This window comes from Cynocephalus volans, chromosome 14 (assembly GCF_027409185.1).
Source record: "Cynocephalus volans isolate mCynVol1 chromosome 14, mCynVol1.pri, whole genome shotgun sequence".
NCBI lineage: Eukaryota > Metazoa > Chordata > Mammalia > Dermoptera > Cynocephalidae > Cynocephalus > Cynocephalus volans.
In genome coordinates, this window is record NC_084473.1 from 26102895 (window position 1) to 26121238 (window position 18344).

Genomic DNA, 18344 nt, shown 5'->3' on the forward strand with positions numbered 1-18344 from the left:
CCAAATTGGGAGACATTCTGAACATGGTAGGAACCAATGCCTTGGCAAGACGCACAGTAGGAGGGAAGTACTAGAGCCACACCTGCAGCCACATAAAAAGAAATCCTCTTGTACCCAAGTGTACTCCCGGAGCTAATGGCCAGGACACATCAGGGGAGCTCCTCCACAAGGGCTGTCCTAGAAAGGACTGCAAAGTCATGTCAGATGAACCTGGGACTCTGCAGCCTTTCACATGAGGGTTGTGTCCATGCCAGGGATGCCAGAAAGGAAAAGGAAAACCTACACAGTGAAAAGTACCCACAAAGCCCCAAACGAATGAGGATAGGGTAAGGCTGTTGTTTCCTGTGCCAAGAGGTGCAGGGGCCATTTCTAGTGTTCCAACCTCTTCTCCAAGTTCCCTAGCAGGCAGTAGAGAAGGCAGACAGGCTCAGTGAGCCTATCTTGAAGGCTGCTCAAGTAGCCCAGCTGGGAGGCCTGCCTGGCGAGGAACTGAGGCCTCCCATTGACAGCCAGCACTAAGAATAAGCCACCTCAGAAACAAGAGTCTCCAGCTCCAGTCAAGCCTTTAGATGACTGCAGCCCTGGCTGACAGTTTGAGCGCAACCCACGAGACCTCCTGAGCCAGGATCACCCAAGTTGCCCTCTCACTCATAGAATTCCTGACCCCAATGTACACTGCTAGTTGCCACACTCTCTTCTCTCTCTCCACGTGTTCCCTAGCCTCCATGTGTTTGGCCTCCAAGAATGCCAAGTACTCCCCAGGACCTATAAATATATTACCTGTATTTTCATCTTGTATCTCTCCTAATCATTGGAGAGGTACTCTCCATCATAAAGACCCTAAATTAAAACATTCCTCCACAGGGCAGGAGGAAGGAGGCTGAGGGAGTGACTCAGCAAGTTGAGGCAGAAAAGGAGAGGGAACATCCCAGCCTGGAGGTGCATGGGATGTGGGAGAACAGCTGGATTGTGGCCGAGAGCTGTGGGAAGGCCTTAGCCAAAGCTGACTCTCAGATCTGCCTGGGACCAAGACCAGGTGGGCACGGGCACAGGCACAATGTTCTTCACAAGAACATAAAAGTCCAGCTTGAATGTAGTTTCTAAAATCAAATAGCAACATTCTTCCTCTAGCCCCAAAAGTGAAAAATCTCCAACAGCAGAGACTGTTCTGGCAAAGAACAGGTGGGGCTAGACAAAGGATAGACTAAGCCACAGGGGACGAGAAGCCTCAAAAGGGGAGCGTGTGCATCCCCCACCCTGATGAGCACAAGCTGCTCCTGCAGACACCGCAGCAGCGGAGACTTGCAATCACACTGCAGGTTCCCTTTGCCTCTCCTCAACGGAGGAAACTGACCTGTGCACAGGAGGGGGCGCTCTATCCTCTCCAGGGGATGGGGCTAGGTGGACAAGAACAATCAGAGACAGTACAGGAGCCCAGAGTCAAGGTCCAATGGCAGTTTTTATTCCCTAAAAACAAAGATGTGTGGGGAAGAAACTCCAAAAGGAAACAGAATGACACTAGAGTGGCCTAGCTCAGGAGTCAGGTGGATGGCACACTCCACAGTGGACCCAGTCTTGAACCTGGTCTCTTGAATCCACATGTGCCCTGTCCCCAAGTGCCCATCTCAGAGGTGGAGGGTGGGGTCAGTGAGGTAAAAAATCTGCCTACTCTACACAAATGAGATGGAGGTCTATTCTGAGAGTCTGAAGGACACCAAAACCTCTCTCAAGAATGGAGGTAAACAGACAATGAGAGGGGCTTGGGTGTCACAGACAACCTGAAAGTAATCACAGGGCCCACTGAGGCTGACAGAATCATTGATGAGATGGGACTGGAAGGGAAGCAACAGCTGGCCAAGGCAGCCTCGAGTTTTATGGTGGATTGGACCTTAGGACAGTTATGACCACAAGTACTGTTTCTAGACACTTCAAAGGACCCTGGCTATGTTGAATCAGAAGCCATCATCCTTTCCCCAGAGGATTCGTTTCCATCCTCACTTCTGGCACAATCCTGCCCCCTGGAAGCCTTGTCCTCTAAAGAATAGACTGGCAAAGAACAAGGAGAAACCCTGACCCACTCTCACACACCTGAGATATGACAGCTTCTAATGCAGGAGAGAATCTCTAAGAACAAAGAGCTTTGGTATGGGCTAGGTCATCCAGACCCATTCTTGCAGAACACATCAAGTGCCTCGTCCCTATACTACAGGGTGGCCTCTGGCTGCTGCCTGCCAGAGTGAAGACAGAGGCCAGGGTCCTGTGTCCACATCACAGGGAGGTCTCCTGGAGGACAAAAGTGGGTCTGCTCCCCTGATAGGCTGAACTGTCCTTGGCCATCGCCTCCTCTCTGCTGTCCCTCAGGACTCCATTCAGCATCTTCTCTGGAAACTGGTTGGTGTCCAGGGGCAGGTCCTGGGGAACACGCACAGGAAAGGCAGTGGAGCTGGTGTGCATGGACAAGGGGTGGTGAAGTGATTAATGCAGAAAAGGTGAAAGACCCCCCTTTCATCCCTGCTGGAAGGGAGAGAGCAAGGCTGGTGGCAGGTGGGGGGAAGGGAGGAGTAAGGCACAGCAGGGAGCACAAAATAGGAGTGGGGAGAGGGCACACCAGCCAGGAACTGAGCTCCTCTGGGCCCTAAGATCCTTCCACCCACCACCCACCCCCCTCCCAAGCGAGCACAGCTCTGGGTAAAGCTGGGACAGTCCACACTCAGGTAGATCATCAGAGAGAGGGACCCTGGGAGGAGGGGGAAAGGAAAATGGATGGAAGGAAACCTGGACAGTCGGGTAGCATCTGCAGAGAAGGGAAGGAAGGAGATCATTTGCACAACAGGTACTACCTGGCTGCAACTTCTACAGGAAAGCCTCTTCTGAAAGGACAAGGGCAGGAGAGCAAGGAGTTTTGGCATCACTGGGTAAATGGTCCGAGGGTCCAGCGGCCGGCCCCGCATTCCCCCTGAAGGCAAAGGTGCTTGTGAAGTCTCTAAGGTGTAATCATCTAGAGCAGCAGGCCCTCAGTTCCAGGGCCCAGAGGTCCCAGCCTCCACCTATTTCTTGGTAATAGGCTTCTCAACAGATTTCTAACACCCAAGGGCTCAGAAGGGGGGGGGGTCCCTCCCTCCGTCCTCTGCCAGCAGACTGCAGGGTCCCCAAGAGCTCTCCTTCAGCCCCTCCTTCTTTGTGCTGTGATCACTCTCACCAGTGAGGAGACTGACAGTCAGGCCCACCACAATGACCGTGGTAGAGTTGTGAGCGCTGTACCACATATAGGACAGGGAATAGAACCGTTGTAGCCCTGTTGGCCTGGGGAGAGCAGAGGAGTGAGGATAATTAGCAATTCATTGTCAGGGCATTCCTCTGGGCATCTGGCTCCACCCACATGCACCGTCCCAGAGTCTTGGGACCCAATATCCAACATTTCCCTGAAGGCTCTGGTGGCCCGTCCCTAAACAAAGCCCCTGTGAAAACCCTCAAAAATGAGCTCTGCCCCCAAGGACAGTAAGCGCCGTCTCACCGAGAGAGGGTGGTCGAGAGCATTAGTGTCGTCACAGTGGCAGTGGTCATATTGCTAGGCAGGGAGAAGCTGGACCCATTACTGGAAGAGGCCACCATGCTGGAGCCCATGCTGGCCACTATGCTCCCAATGCCAATCCAGAAGGCCATGATGAGTCCCGCCAACAGGCCCACGATGGCACCCTGCCCAGAGACAAAGCCCACACTCCTGTCACAAGGCCAGCCCTACCAGCCTTCATGCTAGTCCCCAGCACTCTTGGCGAGAGCACTGCCAACCCACTCCCCGGGCCCACCCCACTACACACAACTATGGAGCCAGACGCATTACTCACAGGTGGGTTGGCACAAGGGAAAAACATCCCAAGGCAGAAAAGTCCAAGCAGCGGTCCCCCGACCATGCCAAAGATGCTGAGTGCAGCCTGGGAAGACAGGGTTGAGGAAAAAAGACACAGGCTCAGAGATGCCTAGCCTCACGGAGACACAGCACAGCCACCTGTCATTGCCTCAGAGCCCCACTCATCAGATGTGCCTGTCTCTTCTACCTGGAACAATGTGAACTCACCATTCCAGAGAGAAGGAATGGCTAAGAGAATGTGCTCTGGGTTCTCCTGAGGGTGATCCTTAGATCTAGCTGAGCAGATAACATCCAAGGAGTGACCCTGGGGCTTTTGGCTACTTGAGAGTCTATTCACAACTCCATCACGGGGGAATTTCTGACACTTACCCCCTGTACCAATCCCCCTGCAAAATAGCTGCCTTCCTCAATTTCCTGTTTCAACCAATTCCTTTTCTCCCTTAAAAATTTCTTCCCCAGCTCCACAGTCATTACCTTACCTGCAGCACAGGTCCCATGTGGGAGGAAATATAGGCCATTCCCAGACAAAGCAGCCCATAGCCAAAGGCTGGGGGAAAAGGAGAAGGGGAAACAAGCAGATTTGAGTTAACACAAGAAAAAGGGCAAAGCAAAGCTCCCTCCCCAGCCAAACCACCACCTGTGTCCCTGCAGACAGAGGGCATCACACCTCATGCCCCAGCTCCAGGTCCCTCCCACCGAGTCCCCACTCCGACATGACTAAGAGACCTCCCCAGTAAATGCCCCAAGATGTAAACAACCACGGAGAGCAGGTTTATGTTTCATCAGGCAAGTGCTGGACCCAGGATAAAGCAGGTATTTTATAGCACACTGATGACAGTGCGAAGGGTGTATCTTAGAAAGAACCTCACTGAAGAAATGAGGAAATAATCTCACCAAGGCTTCTGGAAAGCATGGTGGCCCAGGCTTCAGAAAACTCAGGGAACCACGGTCGAATCAGGTCTTCCATTGTAACAGTTGCCAGTGAGTTAAAAGCAGAGGATATGGTGCTAAAAAGCAGGAAGAATATGATGAGCTGTGCTGAGTCCGGGAGCTGAAAGAGGCAGAATTAACGAGACTCTACAGAGGGACAACACGTGCAGCCAAGAAACATCCTCACAGCTGAAGCTGAGGCAACCTCAGAGGTCTGGACAGGAAGGACACTGTCCCTTTCTGAGTGTGGGAATAGGTTTGATAGATTGATTCCTGGCATTGTAAAAGAAGAACGCTTAACCAAAAATGGGAGTAACTCCTGGAAGAAGACATGCTCTGTCCTACACAGATGAGCTGTCTCCTGTCACCCACAGATGGATGGGCACAGGGAGAAACTCAGAGGGATTCCCCTCCTCCCCTGCCATCTTGCACCAAGTAGGGGTCAGGTGCACCAAGACTGAGGGAAATGGTCAAAAGGGGTACCTGAGGGAGCCACTGAAGAGGCAGGCAACAAAGAGCCCAGGCAGGCCTGGCAGGCCTTTCAGGAGATCCACCACAAAGTACAGAACGAACTGCAAGCAGAGGAGAAGCACATGGCTCTCCATGAGACCATGGCACTGAGGCATCTCTGCCCACCCAAGTGACCCCACAGAAAGTATAGAGAAAATGGGCTCTTGACCATGTATTACACACAGGTATTGACAGTCAACACTATACCCCACAGATATGTACAATCAATTATGTTTCAATAGGGAGGGAGGGAGGGAGGAAGGAAGGAAGAAATAGGCCCTAGAGAATGATACAGTTCACACCGTGCCCCAGCTCTCTCTGACTGGCAGTGTGACTTCAGCCCTGTGGCTACCTCATTCAGCCTGTTTTCTCCTCTGTAAAATGAGACTGTTGGGAGGCTTAGATGAGACCAGGTGTATGAAAGCTCCCAGCAGAGCATGTGGTGTGTACTGGGGAGTCAGCAAAGGTAGGTCCCCACACCCAGTAGGGGGAGCACTGTGATTAGGTGATGCTAGGTCTGGGATTCTCACATGCCAGATTGCTAGACTTTCAGAGTGGAAAAGGACTTTATTCCCAGGGTGTCCTTTCTGCAGCCACCCAGCACTCCTATTAGGGGCCCAGTTGGCCCCTCACAGGTATGGGAGGGGGCCTTGGAGGCCTTCTCACCTGGTCAGGAGCTGCCTGAGATTGCTGGGGGCTCATGGGATGTTCCTGGTAATAGGCAAACATGACCAGGCCAATAAGGGAGCCCATGCAGAGGACCAACTGCTGCAAGGGGAACACTGTGTAGCAGGAACTGCAAAAGAGGCCAGTACAAGGGGAGAGATGGTGTTAACAGATATTCTCAGGCACACACCCCTGAGCCTCCAGAAGGGAGGCCCATGTCCTGACCCCGATGGGTGTGTGCGTGCTCTTATATCCTGCCCCACCCCAACCGCCTCCAAGGAACCTCTTCCCCTAGCCCTGGCTCCACTGTCTTCCTGTCCCTGCACTCACAGCACAGCAGCCCTCTCGGTGCGGGAACTGAGGTAACGCTGCACCTGAGCCTGGTTCACCCCATACAAGGAGAGCATCAAGAAGATGCCCCCAAAAGCCAAGGTCCAGAAGGTGTGCCGCACAAAGGGATCAGGATCCAGCCTGCAACAGACACCACAACCCCAGAGAGAGAGTCAGTCTTCCTGCTCTCCTGGCAATAGGAGTCAGGAGAGAACAGAGCAGAGACACCATTACTAGGGCAGAGGCAGCGAATGAAGGCAAGAAACTGGATGGACTCAAGAGATAGCACAGCAAATTAGAGGCAGGGATCCATTTCTCCAACCCCTAGCCTCATTCCAGGTACTCATCCCAGGTAATGTCCTGACCCTCTGTAAACACCAGCTTGGGTACTTGTGATCACCCTCCATCTCTGCAGTGCCAGCTTCCCACCCACCTAGGACTGCACCTGATGCTTCCCAGTTTGCCCTCTGCTTACTACAGCTTTGAGACCAGGCTCTAGGATGGGCTCAGCTCCCCAGCACTGCAGACCCAGCCAGGGGAAGGCATGTACTTACTCGATCCCAGAGATGCGACCATGCTGGGAAGCCACATCCCACACATGCCCCAAGCCGCCCACCTTGGCCGACCCCACGATGATAACTGTCAGCTGCCCAAGGAACATGACCAGTGACTGGAACACATCTGTCCAGATGACAGCCTTCAGCCCACCCTGCAGGGGAAAGACAGCACACCTGTCACAGATGTCTTACAAACCATCCACTGATGAGACCATCATACCACCAGTGAGGGGACTATACTGCTACTGGGGGTGTAACTGCTGAGATGCTGGGACGTCATTCTCATGCCACCCTCCACCTTCATATGCCATCCGCTCTCCTACATCCCATCCTAAATCTCAGCTCATCTCATCCCGTTCTAGAATTTCATCCCATCTCCTCATATTCTTATCTCGTCCCTTATTTTTCTTTTCCTTCCTTCTTTCCTCCTTATGTGATCCCTTCCCCTCCATCCCCTAGGGCTTACTGCACTTACCAAAGCAGTATAGATAGCACAGACAAGGCCTAGGGCCAGCACTGACAGCCACAGATCAAAGCCAGTCACTGTAAACAGATAAAAGTCACATTCTTATCTCTGGATGAGGAGTTCCCAGGGGAGAAGCCAGAGAAGTCTTGGTGAGGGCAGTCATGTCACATCATGGAGGTGAAGCATTTGATCATTAACAATGAAATAAACCATTCACCACTATGGGAAAAAAATGTTTGCAGAACTCCGCCAAAAGGTGTTGATTAACCAATTCAGACGGGGCCAGTAATGTTTGATTAGCTTTTGAGTGAGGTGAACCAAGCCTGCTTCCACCTCTGGGAGAGACCAATCCAAGGACCTAATTCCCTGGCCAAGGTCAGATTCTTTTCTGCACACTCTCCTCTATCTGCCCCTCCCAAAGGAGTTTTCCTAACACGCTATGGCTGGAAGCCAAGGACTGGAACTCCTCACCTGCATTGAGGGCCAACGATGGAGCATAGAGTACAACCCCCATGTAGATCACCTGTTGGATATGGAAAAGAGAATATGAGGGGGAGAGGAGATGAGGGTGAGAAGAGAGAGGAGGAAAGATAGACCTCCAATATCCCAATGGCTTCCTCTCACCTAAGTTCCCTTCCCTCGCCCTTCCCTTCCCAAATTCTGGCTTGCGACCTGTGTCTGTGTTGAAATTGGAAGGAAGGGGCAGCAGGATGCCTCTGGGGCCTTCAGGGACACTGACCCCTAGCAGGAATTTCAATCCTGCAGTCTGAGAGCAGGGAAGGCTCCACCTCCCTCAGCATGCCTGAATTAGGTTCCCCAACCATGCCCAGGTTCAATTTCTATCCTCATTCCACTTACCATCTGAAAGATGAAAGTCACAGTTCCACAAATCCGCACAGCTTTGTTGAATCGGAGCTCCAGGTACTGAGTAGAAGGATACAGAAAACAGGTATTGCTCCCAACTCTACCCCTACCTCCCCACCCCCCAATTCACACACAACTTCCCTCAAGAGGCTCAGGAACATGAGGGAATATCCAATTCATATCCACTCTGGGCCCCACCCAGCCCAGCACCTTCCTTCTCCCCTCACTCCCAAACCTAGCCCTGACCTCACCCAGAAAGAACTTATAAACACACGATGAGTCCTCTGTCACTCTCATTAGGCGGAGGGTCCCATATCCCTCATATATACCCTGTGCTTCCTGTCTTCCTCCCTTGCTCACCTCATAGGCACTGGTGAGATGCAGGCGGTAGAAGACAGGGATGAAGATATGTGCAGGGATCAGCAGCCCCAGGACATAGGAGCAGCCCAGGAACCAATACTGGGTCCCGAATCGATAGATCTCAGATGGCACACCCAGGATAGCCACAGCTGACTGGAAGGTGGCCATCAGGGACAGCGCCACGGGAAGGCTGCCCATTTTGCGGTCTGCCATCAGCAGCTCGCCAGCAGTATGCCGGCCCCAGCCACGACAAGCATGGTAGAGCCCGATGGCAAGGGAGAAAACCAGCAGCAGGATGAACACCACATAGTCCACGAGGGAGAAGGTGGATGTGACCATGCTTGTGTCCGAGGTTGGGGGAAGGGGAGCTGAGGTGCTAACCCCTACACTCATATCCTCACTGTGTCTGTGATCACAGTTGCTGTTCCTGGGTTCTGGGCTGCCACTTGGCTGGACAGTGGTGGGCTCCCAGCCACCAACTCACAGTCCTTCTTCTCCACCGAGTGATGTTGTCCAGAGTGAGCTGCAAAGGCAACAGCTCCTAGTCAGACCTGTGCTGACTTCATGGCTAGCCACCCTTGGGCCTTGTATGTCCCATGCCTACCAAACTTGGACCAGCCAGCATGGTGGTAGCCCTTGAAGATCTGGAGGTCCTGGTATGGTTTGGTAGGAGAGGTAGGAGAAGGTGGAAGCTGCAGAGTGAGACAGCCAAGAGACACTAACTTGGCCAAGATTTTTGAGTATGCAGAGCTGTGAAATTCAAGAACCTTCTCAGGTCTCCACCCGAGTAGCAAAAGAAAAATCAACTCTAGCCTAAGTTTCCTCTCAGAAAAATTCCCTGCCTCCACTGGCAGGCACAGACCCAGTTACTACATTGTACTAAGCCAGCAGGGCCCAGCCTGGAGCCACAGCCCAGCAGGGAGGAAATGGAGACTAATGACAGCAGCTCTTCCCGAGCCCCTAGCCTCAGCCCACACCTTGCATGATCCCCAGTGTCACCCTCCTAACAGCACCCCTTCTCAGTACTAAACACCAGTAAGATCACCTCCATGGCAGCCCCAAACTCCATTCCAGGCATCCCCAGGCCAAGTGCTCTATGCCCTTCCTTAATTTTCTCCCCAACATCACTAGATAAACATCTGCCAAACATCTCTCAACCTTTCTATACCTGCCACATGACAGTCAATGGCAGATCCAGAAAGAGCGATGAGATTCAAACGTAAGACAAGGTGAGAAGGCACCGTGCTAGATCCAGGGGTTCAGAGTTAGGATTCCAGGGCCACTATGGAGAGAAGCAAACCAGCCAGGGAGCTGGGGGCAAGAGGAACAGCTGGAGAGAGTGGTCCCATCCTGCTGCGGGTAGACACCTACCTGGAGAAGCAATCCCTGTTTGGAGGCAGAGCTGCCTGGAGCTGAATAGAGGCTGAGGAGGTCTGGTACTATAAGAGGCTGAGGTGAGATAGGAAACTGGGGGCGGGGCAAAGCTCAACAGTCATTTGTTCCGGCCCCTACAGAGAACCAATCACTGTGATCCAAACGGTCCTGTCACCCTATGACTTCCAAATCCCAACTCAGCCATAGAGGCTCCAGAATGGGGAGCAGCAGCTCATATCCAACAGCATTCCTCGATGGATTAGGCTTTTGGCCTAAGTCACTCTTGGCACTCTATGTACTGGAAACAGTTGGAAAAGAGCAACGGGGAGAAAGAGGGAAAGTTGCTTTTCTAACTCCCACACAAGAAATACTAATCCTCCAAAAATACACCACAACCCTTAGAGAAAAAGGGACGAGATCACAGTATTTCAAAACTTGAAGAAATCTTTAGAGATCACTATAACCACCCTCATTTCACAAACAAGCACAATAAGGCCCAAAAATGGCTCAAGTGACCTTTCAAAAAGCACAGAGCCAATTACTGTCAGAGGCTAGATAGATTAGAACCTATGCCTAGCAATTCCCCATTCATCCTGCTCTCCGTGTATATAATAATGTCATCAGAAGCAATCCCCTGAGGAACTTACTGGTATAGGATAAAAACTCCAGAGACTACCACGTACTTAGATAACCTAACATAATGATAGTTAACATTTTCTGAACACTTGTAATGAAATACAGCAGTGTGCTAAGTGTTTTATAAACATTATCAATAATAAATAATGAAGTAATGACAGTACTATGGGTTAAATGTATCCCTCAAAAGTTAATGTATTGGGCTGGTCAGTTAGCTCAGTTGGTCAGAGCACAGTGTTATACCACCAAGGTCAAGGGTTTAGATCCCCATACAGGCCAACCTCCCCCTCAACTCCCAAAAGTTCATGTACTGGAAACTTCATCTCCATTTTAAGTGTTAGGAAGGTGGTAAATCCTATTATAGTAATTGAAAAGTGGGGCCTTTAAGAGGTGATTAGATTGTGAGGATTGTACCCTCCTGAATGGATTAATCCACTGATGGTTTAAAGGGTGGTCATGGGTGTGGTTCTGATGGCTTTATAAGGAAAACAAGTGAGAAAGTTAGCTCTCTTGCTCAGCTCATTCTCGCCATATGATACCCCTAGTTGCTGCAGAGTCACCACCAAGAAAAAGGCCCTCACCAGATGCATTCCCTGGACTACAAACTTCTCAGACTCCAAAACTGTAAGAAATAAATCTTATTTCTTTATAAATTGCCCAATTTCAGGTATCCTGTCATAAGCAAAAGAAACAGGCTAACACTTTCAAAACACCATCTAGGGTTAAGACATGAATACTCTCTAGTTCTCATAAGGAAACTGAGAGGTTAGATAAGTTGCTTAAGTTATGCAGCATGATGCTAAACAAAGGAGAAAGAGACAGTGCTGTCTGCAGCTAAGACATGATTCACCAGGGGCCCTGTCCTGACTACTCCGAGACTCAGGGCAGGAGCAGAATGTTAATTGTAGCCAGTTATTCCTGGAACACAGTTTAGATTTCAACTAATCTAGAGACAGATTAATATAAACTGTGTCTTCTGCTCTTGTCCACTAGGAAAAAGATCAGGTGCCTTCTGACTCTCCCACACTGTGTTCTTGGGCAGACGTGGCCTGACTAGCAGGATATGTCTGCAGGCAGACTAAACCTGAACTCTGAACCTCCTGGGGCCAATGAAGAGAGGAAATCAGAGCTGGCAACTCCTGAATCACATGTTCTACAGTCACAAATGCTAGTCACTAGAAAAGGTTCCCTACAGACCACTCTGGTGTAACTGAAGGATGCCGCGAGACACTGTACATTGCAACATTCTGAGTTGTCCCACTCCTCTTTGCCCAGTTTTTACTGCTATGACAGACATGATGGGAATTACTGGACAGTAAGAGAGAAAAATGTCTGCTATGTGCAAGTAAGAACATGTAATGGGTGAGTGGTATGGTTAGGCAGGTGGTTGGAGAAAAAAAGAAAGGTCTCAGTCCATACACAGGACACAGATGTACAGAAATGGAGACTCTCTACTGCTGGAGTAAACTGATGGGGCTTATTGACAGAACTCTACTTGCATGAGGTGCGAGAACTCTCCTGAATGGCTGAAGACAGAGCCAGGCAAGACAGAAAAAAACGTGACCCAGTAACAAAGCCTTCTTCAGACATAATTCTAAGAACAAAGCAGTGGCTTTCTAAAAACTTTACACTGACCCAAACTCTGTGGACCTGCATCTTTCTGAGAGAATGGGAGCCAAAAGGAAGAGCTGTTTCACTAAAACTGTAACACACTAGGGCACAAACAGCAGGTTGTGGGACCCCTTTTGAAAAGCGTGTCACTTTGGTCACACGCTGCGTTGAGTTGCTTTGACTCCTACAAAAGGCAAAGGGGCCACTGCAGGACTAACAGTCCCAAGCAGATTCCCTCAAAACCTGTTCTTGTGCCTAGAATTCCTCAAGGTATTACAGGCTTTGAGGGCCCTCATTAAAATATTAATAGCTATTAATGTCTCAGAAAATTTGACAGCCAGCTCAGTGTATATCCATTAAGGAAATTACAGGCAGATACCTGGGGGTACGTGGAAGGGAAGCCTGGGCCGGCTACTCAAGATAAGCTTTTGGCTGGCCCTAATCAAAGCCAACACTCCGGAGCGGGGCTTCCCCGGCGCCCTTCTGTCAGAGTCCCGAGCCACCCTGGGACAACGCTGCTTTCCCTTACCTCCGTGGTGCAGCCAGGGCTACGAAGGTCCCTTCACTCTCCTTGAGATCAGCATCGCTCCCTTCTTCCAAGAAGGCAAAAAAGATGAGGAGTTAGGGAAGCGTCTAACCCCGCCCCTACCTCCTCTCCAGGCTCCGGGAGGCTGTGCGGTCTGACGACCAAAGTGAAGGGGACTTTGGTACCCGGTGCTCGTGTCCTCCCGCCGGAGTTTGCCCTTCGTTCTCCGCTATTCCATTACCCTTGCCCTCTTTCTTTCCCAGTTCCAGCCCTTCCGTCCACACGTGCGGAGACCTCTATCTACCTCGCTGCTCGCACTTCAGATATTCTTCCAGTCCCACGCTGGAGGCCGATTCGCTCTGCCCTTTCCCACCTCTCCTTCCCCGCCTCCACCCCTGCCCTGACGCCATGCTGCGGAGCCTCTCAGCACCGGCCCACACTCGCCCGGCCCACCTGCCGGCGTTCCAACGTGGGTCGCAGGAGAGCCGGGCCCACAGCACGCCACCCGGGCGACAGCGGCGCCCCGCCCCCTGCCAGTCCTAGCCGCAGCGCCGCCATGTTTACTGAGGGCGGATGGAGAGGCCCGAGCCGCACCGGAGACGCGACTTCGGCGTCCGGGCGCCGGCACGCGAGGCTGAGAGGCCTGCAGTCAGCTCAGAGGAGGCGTTCACTAAAAGGACAAATGGAAAGGGGGCCGGCCAGTGCCCCCAACGGAGACTGCGGCGCACTGAGATAAACGTTGACCTTGACGAGCAGCAGCAACCCCAGCATCCCCCGCCGCTCGCCCCGGGGCGACTGGACTGGCCAATTAGGCCACGCCCCGTGGTGGCCAAGGCGTGACGCGCCGGGGGGGGGGCGGGGGGGCGAGGCTGCGCGCGCAGGTCTCGCGAGCGTTCGAAAAGGACGAAGGGAGCGAAAAATGGCACCTCGCGGGCAACGTAGTCCTGCAAGCCTGGTCCCCTGGGCTGCGGCCCTGTTCCTCGCTCTGGGCGTGGAAAGGGCTCTGGCGCTACCCGAGGTACAGAAGCAAGTTTGAGATCCGGCTGAAGCAGGGTAGCTGGCTAGCCGTCTGTTGCGCCCGCCCGCAGCTCTCCCCATCGCCCAGCCGGCCCGCAGCTCCGACTTCGTCCCTGAAGCCAGCAGACCCCAGCCCGAGCTGTTCCCCAGGCGGGTCTTGTCCGCGAGTACTCACGTTGCGCAGGCCTCTGGCGCCCCCGTCCTTGCTGACGTTCAAAGTGCTTTGAAATTTGATCTCTCGCCCCCTAATCTTTGAATAATTTTAAGTTCTTTTTACAAACGAGTCCTCTGGCTCTTCTGCAGACTCTCCATGCACGAATGCTGAATCGTGCGATGGTAGGGCTGTACTTTCTGTAATGCTTGATGATGTACCTGCAGTCCTTTTAAACCGGCCAAACCGGGGCTGTCAGATTGAGAAGTGTCTGGCGAGGGAATAATAAATATGTTAGAACAGAGAGCCTCAAAGATGACAATCTAACCAGGGATAGATAGGTCTGGTACTGAAAGTCTCTGGTGCGCAGATTCGGCGCCAGGCTGTAGGGGAAGAAATGGCACTTCCTAGTCTACCCTGATGTGAGGGCAGGACACAAGCCACTTCTCTGCCCTATGTTAGAGGCATTCTGGAGAAGTATGCTGTCAGGTAACTCTTGATCTCCGTTTGTTCCTTTCTTGGCTTTTCGTTCTGGAGAACTAATAAGGTTTCTCTTCTGCAGGTATGCACCCAGTGTCCCGGGAGTGTGCAAAATTTGTCAGAAGTGGCCCTTTATTGTAAGCGGACACCCGAACTAATGCTGCACGCCCGCTGCTGCCTGAATCAGAATGGCACCATATTGGGGTGAGGAAGAAGACCAGGTTTCTGGATACTGGAAAAGAGTTCCCAGACTCGATTCTACAAGGCTTTGCCTGATTGGCTTTTGGGATAAATAACTGGTGCCTGTTCTGGAGGCATCTAAACCATGATTCTCAAACTTTTAGATTTGTTATGGCAGTTTTGGCTAGTTCAACAATTCTGTGGTTCTTCCTGGATGAAACTGCGTAAAAGTCATAATTTTTGCCTGTTTTCTTTTTTAAGGGTTTTTATAGCTGCATTTTTTATTTTTTATTTTTTTATTTTTAAAAGATGACGGGTAAGGGGATCTTAACCCTGGTGTTGTTGGCACCACGCTCACCCATTGAGCTAACCGGTCATCCCTATCTGGGATCTGAACCCGTGGCCTTGGTGTTATCAGCACCACACTCTCCCAAGTGAGCACGGGCCGGCCCTTATAGCTGCATTTTAAAAAGAGCTTTGTTCTTTTATTATCAGGTCTTTGGATTATTTACTGTTTGTCTCCATGAAATTCTTCCATTATCCTCCAAGACAGTGTGCTAATATGGCTTTTTTTCCTTTTCTGATTAATTGATGTTTGTCTTTGGGGCAAGTTCCTCTTCCTGTCCCCTTATGCAGGTTAGTCCCTCAGGTTCATTCCTTGCCCTGGTTGCTTGTCTCCCTCTACACTGTTTGGAGAATCCACCTATTCTTTTGGCTTCAGTTGTAATGATTATGCAGGTGTCTCCCAAAACTAGATCTCTTTTGTGTCCTCTGACCTTTCCAAGCTCCAGGTACATGTGGGTACCTCTAGCTTCCTATTAAACATTTCCTCCTGAGTGCACCCTCATTTCAAACTCAAAATGTCATGTCTTGCTTCCATTCTCCTCTTTCCCTAATCTGCCTAAATATTTCTGTGTTGAACTTTCTGAAAACCAAATTTTTCCATTATCACTTTCTTGCTTAAGTACTATATTTGTAACTGTCTGTTGCTCTCAGGGTAAAGTTGAAATCATGAACTACCACAGACCAATCCCAACCCACTTTTCCTCTGGCTCCCCACAAAGACATTCCACTTTTGTTCCTTTCTTCAGGCTTCTCTCCATACCTGAAATTGCCTTCCTCCACCAAATTAGGCCATATCCATCCTTCAGTTCCAATATCTTTTGTGAATGATCCCCAATATTAAATTCCAGAGTAATACCTTTTTTTTTAAACTTCCTCTAATCCTTAGTATCTGTACCACTCGAGTTTATTTATATACTGTCCTGTTATTTCTTTCATATGGTAACTTAATGTTTACATTGTTTTTATTTTTGATGATGGTCTTGTTCCACAACTACATTGTAAGCCACTTGAAGGCTAAGATACTGTGTTATGTATATTTTCACGTTCTCCCAAAGGCACTCAGTAAATATTTGTAGAATAAAGGAATGTGCAGCAATAGATATTGGAGAAAAAATAATGTAGCATAGTCCTTAATGTCCAGGAGTTTACAACCAGTCTGTGGTAAAAAATGCACTTGAAAAATTGTGACTTGCTTTTTTTTTTTTTTTTTTTTTTTTTTAAATTTAAAGGCCCTCTGTGGGCTGGCTGGTTAGGCTTTTGGTTAGAGTGTGGTGCTGATAACACCAAAGTCAGGGTTTAATCGCTGTACCAGCCATCCACCAAAATAAATAAATAAAAATAAAAAATAAAGGCCCCTTGCAGATTGAAAATCATAATACAAGATTCACTAATCTAGACAAATACAGATTTCTTCCCACATATGCACAGATGCATAAGTATACTGACTAGAACAGTGCTGTCTAATAGAACTTTCTGTGATGATTGAAATGTTCCATGTCTGTACTGACCAATACAGTAGCCACTAACATGTGGTTATCCCATTTGCACTTGAAATGTGGCTAGTGCAAATGGAGCACTGAATTTTTAGGTTAAATTAATTTAAATTTAAGTAGCTAAATGTTGCTAATGGTGACTATGTTGGATAATGCATAATTAAAATGCCTACCACAGCACCTAGTTTGTACCTGTGAGCACAACTGTGTTCAATTAATATTAGCTGAAAGGGGAATTGTGTAGACAAATACAAACCTTGCCATGGATGAAGAAAAAGACATAGTTACACTGATGAATTTATTTCCTCAGGCTCGATTTCCAGAACTGTTCTCTGAAGGACCCTGGTCCAAACTTTCCTCAGGCACATACTGCTGTCATCATGTAAGTGGTTAGCTATCCTCCTGAATATGGCAAAGAGTTGATGGGAAAGTCTTTGGGGATGGATTCCTAAAAAGATAGATGAATACTAATGTCTAAACTTGGACAACTAGGATGAGAATTGGATTACAAATCCAGGAAGATGTGTGAGTGTAAATAGGGTGCTTCCTTGAGCAGAATGCTAACTATGTGCTTTGCAGAGACCTGCAAGCAAACCCCCTCAAGGATGACTTGGCCGGTACTTTCCATGGCTTTATCCAGCTCCAGATTCTGTGAGTAAGGGTATGGGGGAAGAGAATCAAAGAGGGGCAGTACTGTGAGCTCAGCAACTTTGGGCTGCATATTATGACCGCTGTGTTGTCTTCAGGGTCCTGCCACAAGATGTCAACTGTCCTGGAGGTATCAATGCCTGGAATACTGTCACCTCTTATAGAGACAACCAAATCTGCCAAGGGCAGAAGAACCTTTGCAATAGCACTGGGAACCCAGGTATGCTGTCTCTGCTATACCCTTGAAGGAACTGCCTTTCCTCTCTTGCATTTACCACTTTAGATCAGAAGGGCAAAGTTGCTTAAGTGCCTTTTGTTCTGAGGCTCTAACCCCTTGGAAAGAATAGGTCTTTAAAAATATTATTGTTTTGTTCTGATTTTATCTGTAATCTTCTTTCCTCTACCTTTGACCTAGAAATGTTTGAGAGAATCTAAACTGAAGCAGATATTTCAGAAACATACCTAATGAGATCCAGTGATGTTCTCTATTTCTCTCTGGCTCCCAGAAATGTGTCCTGAGAATGGATCTTGTGCACCTAATGGTCCAGGTCTCTTGCAGTGTGTTTGTGCTGATGGCTTCCATGGGTACAAGTGTATGCGCCAGGTGAGAAGTTAGGCCTTCTAATCAGGGATAAGAGGAATGCGTAGAGCAAGAAACTCTCTGAAAGGAGAGCCATAAGACCAGGAGCTGATGCAAATTACCTGCAGGAGGAAAACTGTAGAATTACCCCGGATGGGGGAGGAGGTATACTAGGAAAGAACTAGGTGTTAGGATGTAGCCCTCTGTGTAACACTGTGTGCAGTTTTTTTTGTTCTGTTATTCACAGGGCTCATTCCCACTGCTTATGTTCTTCGGGATTCTGGGATCCACCACACTATGTATCTCCCTTCTGCTTTGGAGGACCCAGCGCCGAAAAGCTAAGGCTTCATGAACCACGTAGGTCTTCCTTCTGACCTAAGATCATTCTGATCTACCTTAGCCCATCCAAGGAGATTTTCTAGACAGCCATCATTGGCCCAAGGATCCTCCTCAAGGCTGAGGCCACCACTGGAAGGAAGATGGAAAATTGCACCAAGCTGGAGTGTTGTGGACACTCCAGGTCAGGCGTGGACTTGCACCAGTTCCCATTTGTGCTGCTGACTGTAATAAACACTTCTTTTCTCTTTTCTTCTTCTAGTTCTTTTCTTCTTTTTAGGTCAAGGCGCCCCGCCTTTGTGTGTTTCTTCCTTGGGGTGGAGGGTTTTTCAGGTTTCTCCGGGTTTTCCAGTGCGGAGGCCCGGCGGGCTCGCACCCGCGGCCCCGCGGCGCCGCCCCTTACGTGCTCGGCTCCG

The 18344-nt window shown here is 49.9% G+C and overlaps 2 protein-coding genes across 12 annotated transcripts; one reads left to right on the top strand and one right to left on the bottom strand.

The window, feature by feature from the left end:
* Window positions 1-1440: 1440 nt before the first annotated feature.
* SLC5A6 (solute carrier family 5 member 6) lies at window positions 1441-14108 on the bottom strand. 10 transcript variants are annotated; one of them, XM_063078243.1, is made up of 17 exons: window positions 13891-14108; window positions 12702-12762; window positions 8552-9074; window positions 8186-8251; window positions 7799-7850; window positions 7337-7404; window positions 6859-7013; window positions 6305-6445; window positions 5975-6104; window positions 5282-5370; window positions 4763-4875; window positions 4348-4415; window positions 3846-3932; window positions 3515-3696; window positions 3200-3303; window positions 2841-2956; window positions 1441-2443 (listed from the first exon to the last, which is right to left on the bottom strand). In XM_063078243.1, the coding sequence occupies exons 3-17, from the start codon at window positions 8942-8944 to the stop codon at window positions 2204-2206; spliced, it is 2004 nt and encodes a 667-aa protein (XP_062934313.1). In that variant the 5' UTR covers window positions 8945-9074; window positions 12702-12762; window positions 13891-14108; the 3' UTR covers window positions 1441-2203. The 10 variants fall into 10 exon arrangements, with proteins under 10 accessions (XP_062934313.1, XP_062934312.1, XP_062934314.1 ...); XM_063078242.1 differs by lacking the exon at window positions 13891-14108 and adding an exon at window positions 13152-13490 and having other exon boundaries at window positions 12702-12765; XM_063078244.1 differs by lacking the exon at window positions 13891-14108 and adding an exon at window positions 13003-13118.
* ATRAID (all-trans retinoic acid induced differentiation factor) lies at window positions 13624-18181 on the top strand. 2 transcript variants are annotated; one of them, XM_063078251.1, is made up of 7 exons: window positions 13624-14355; window positions 14429-14550; window positions 16675-16746; window positions 16944-17015; window positions 17111-17232; window positions 17519-17616; window positions 17840-18181. In XM_063078251.1, the coding sequence occupies exons 2-7, from the start codon at window positions 14504-14506 to the stop codon at window positions 17942-17944; spliced, it is 516 nt and encodes a 171-aa protein (XP_062934321.1). In that variant the 5' UTR covers window positions 13624-14355; window positions 14429-14503; the 3' UTR covers window positions 17945-18181. The 2 variants fall into 2 exon arrangements, with proteins under 2 accessions (XP_062934321.1, XP_062934322.1); XM_063078252.1 differs by having other exon boundaries at window positions 13624-13751.
* Window positions 18182-18344: the final 163 nt, after the last annotated feature.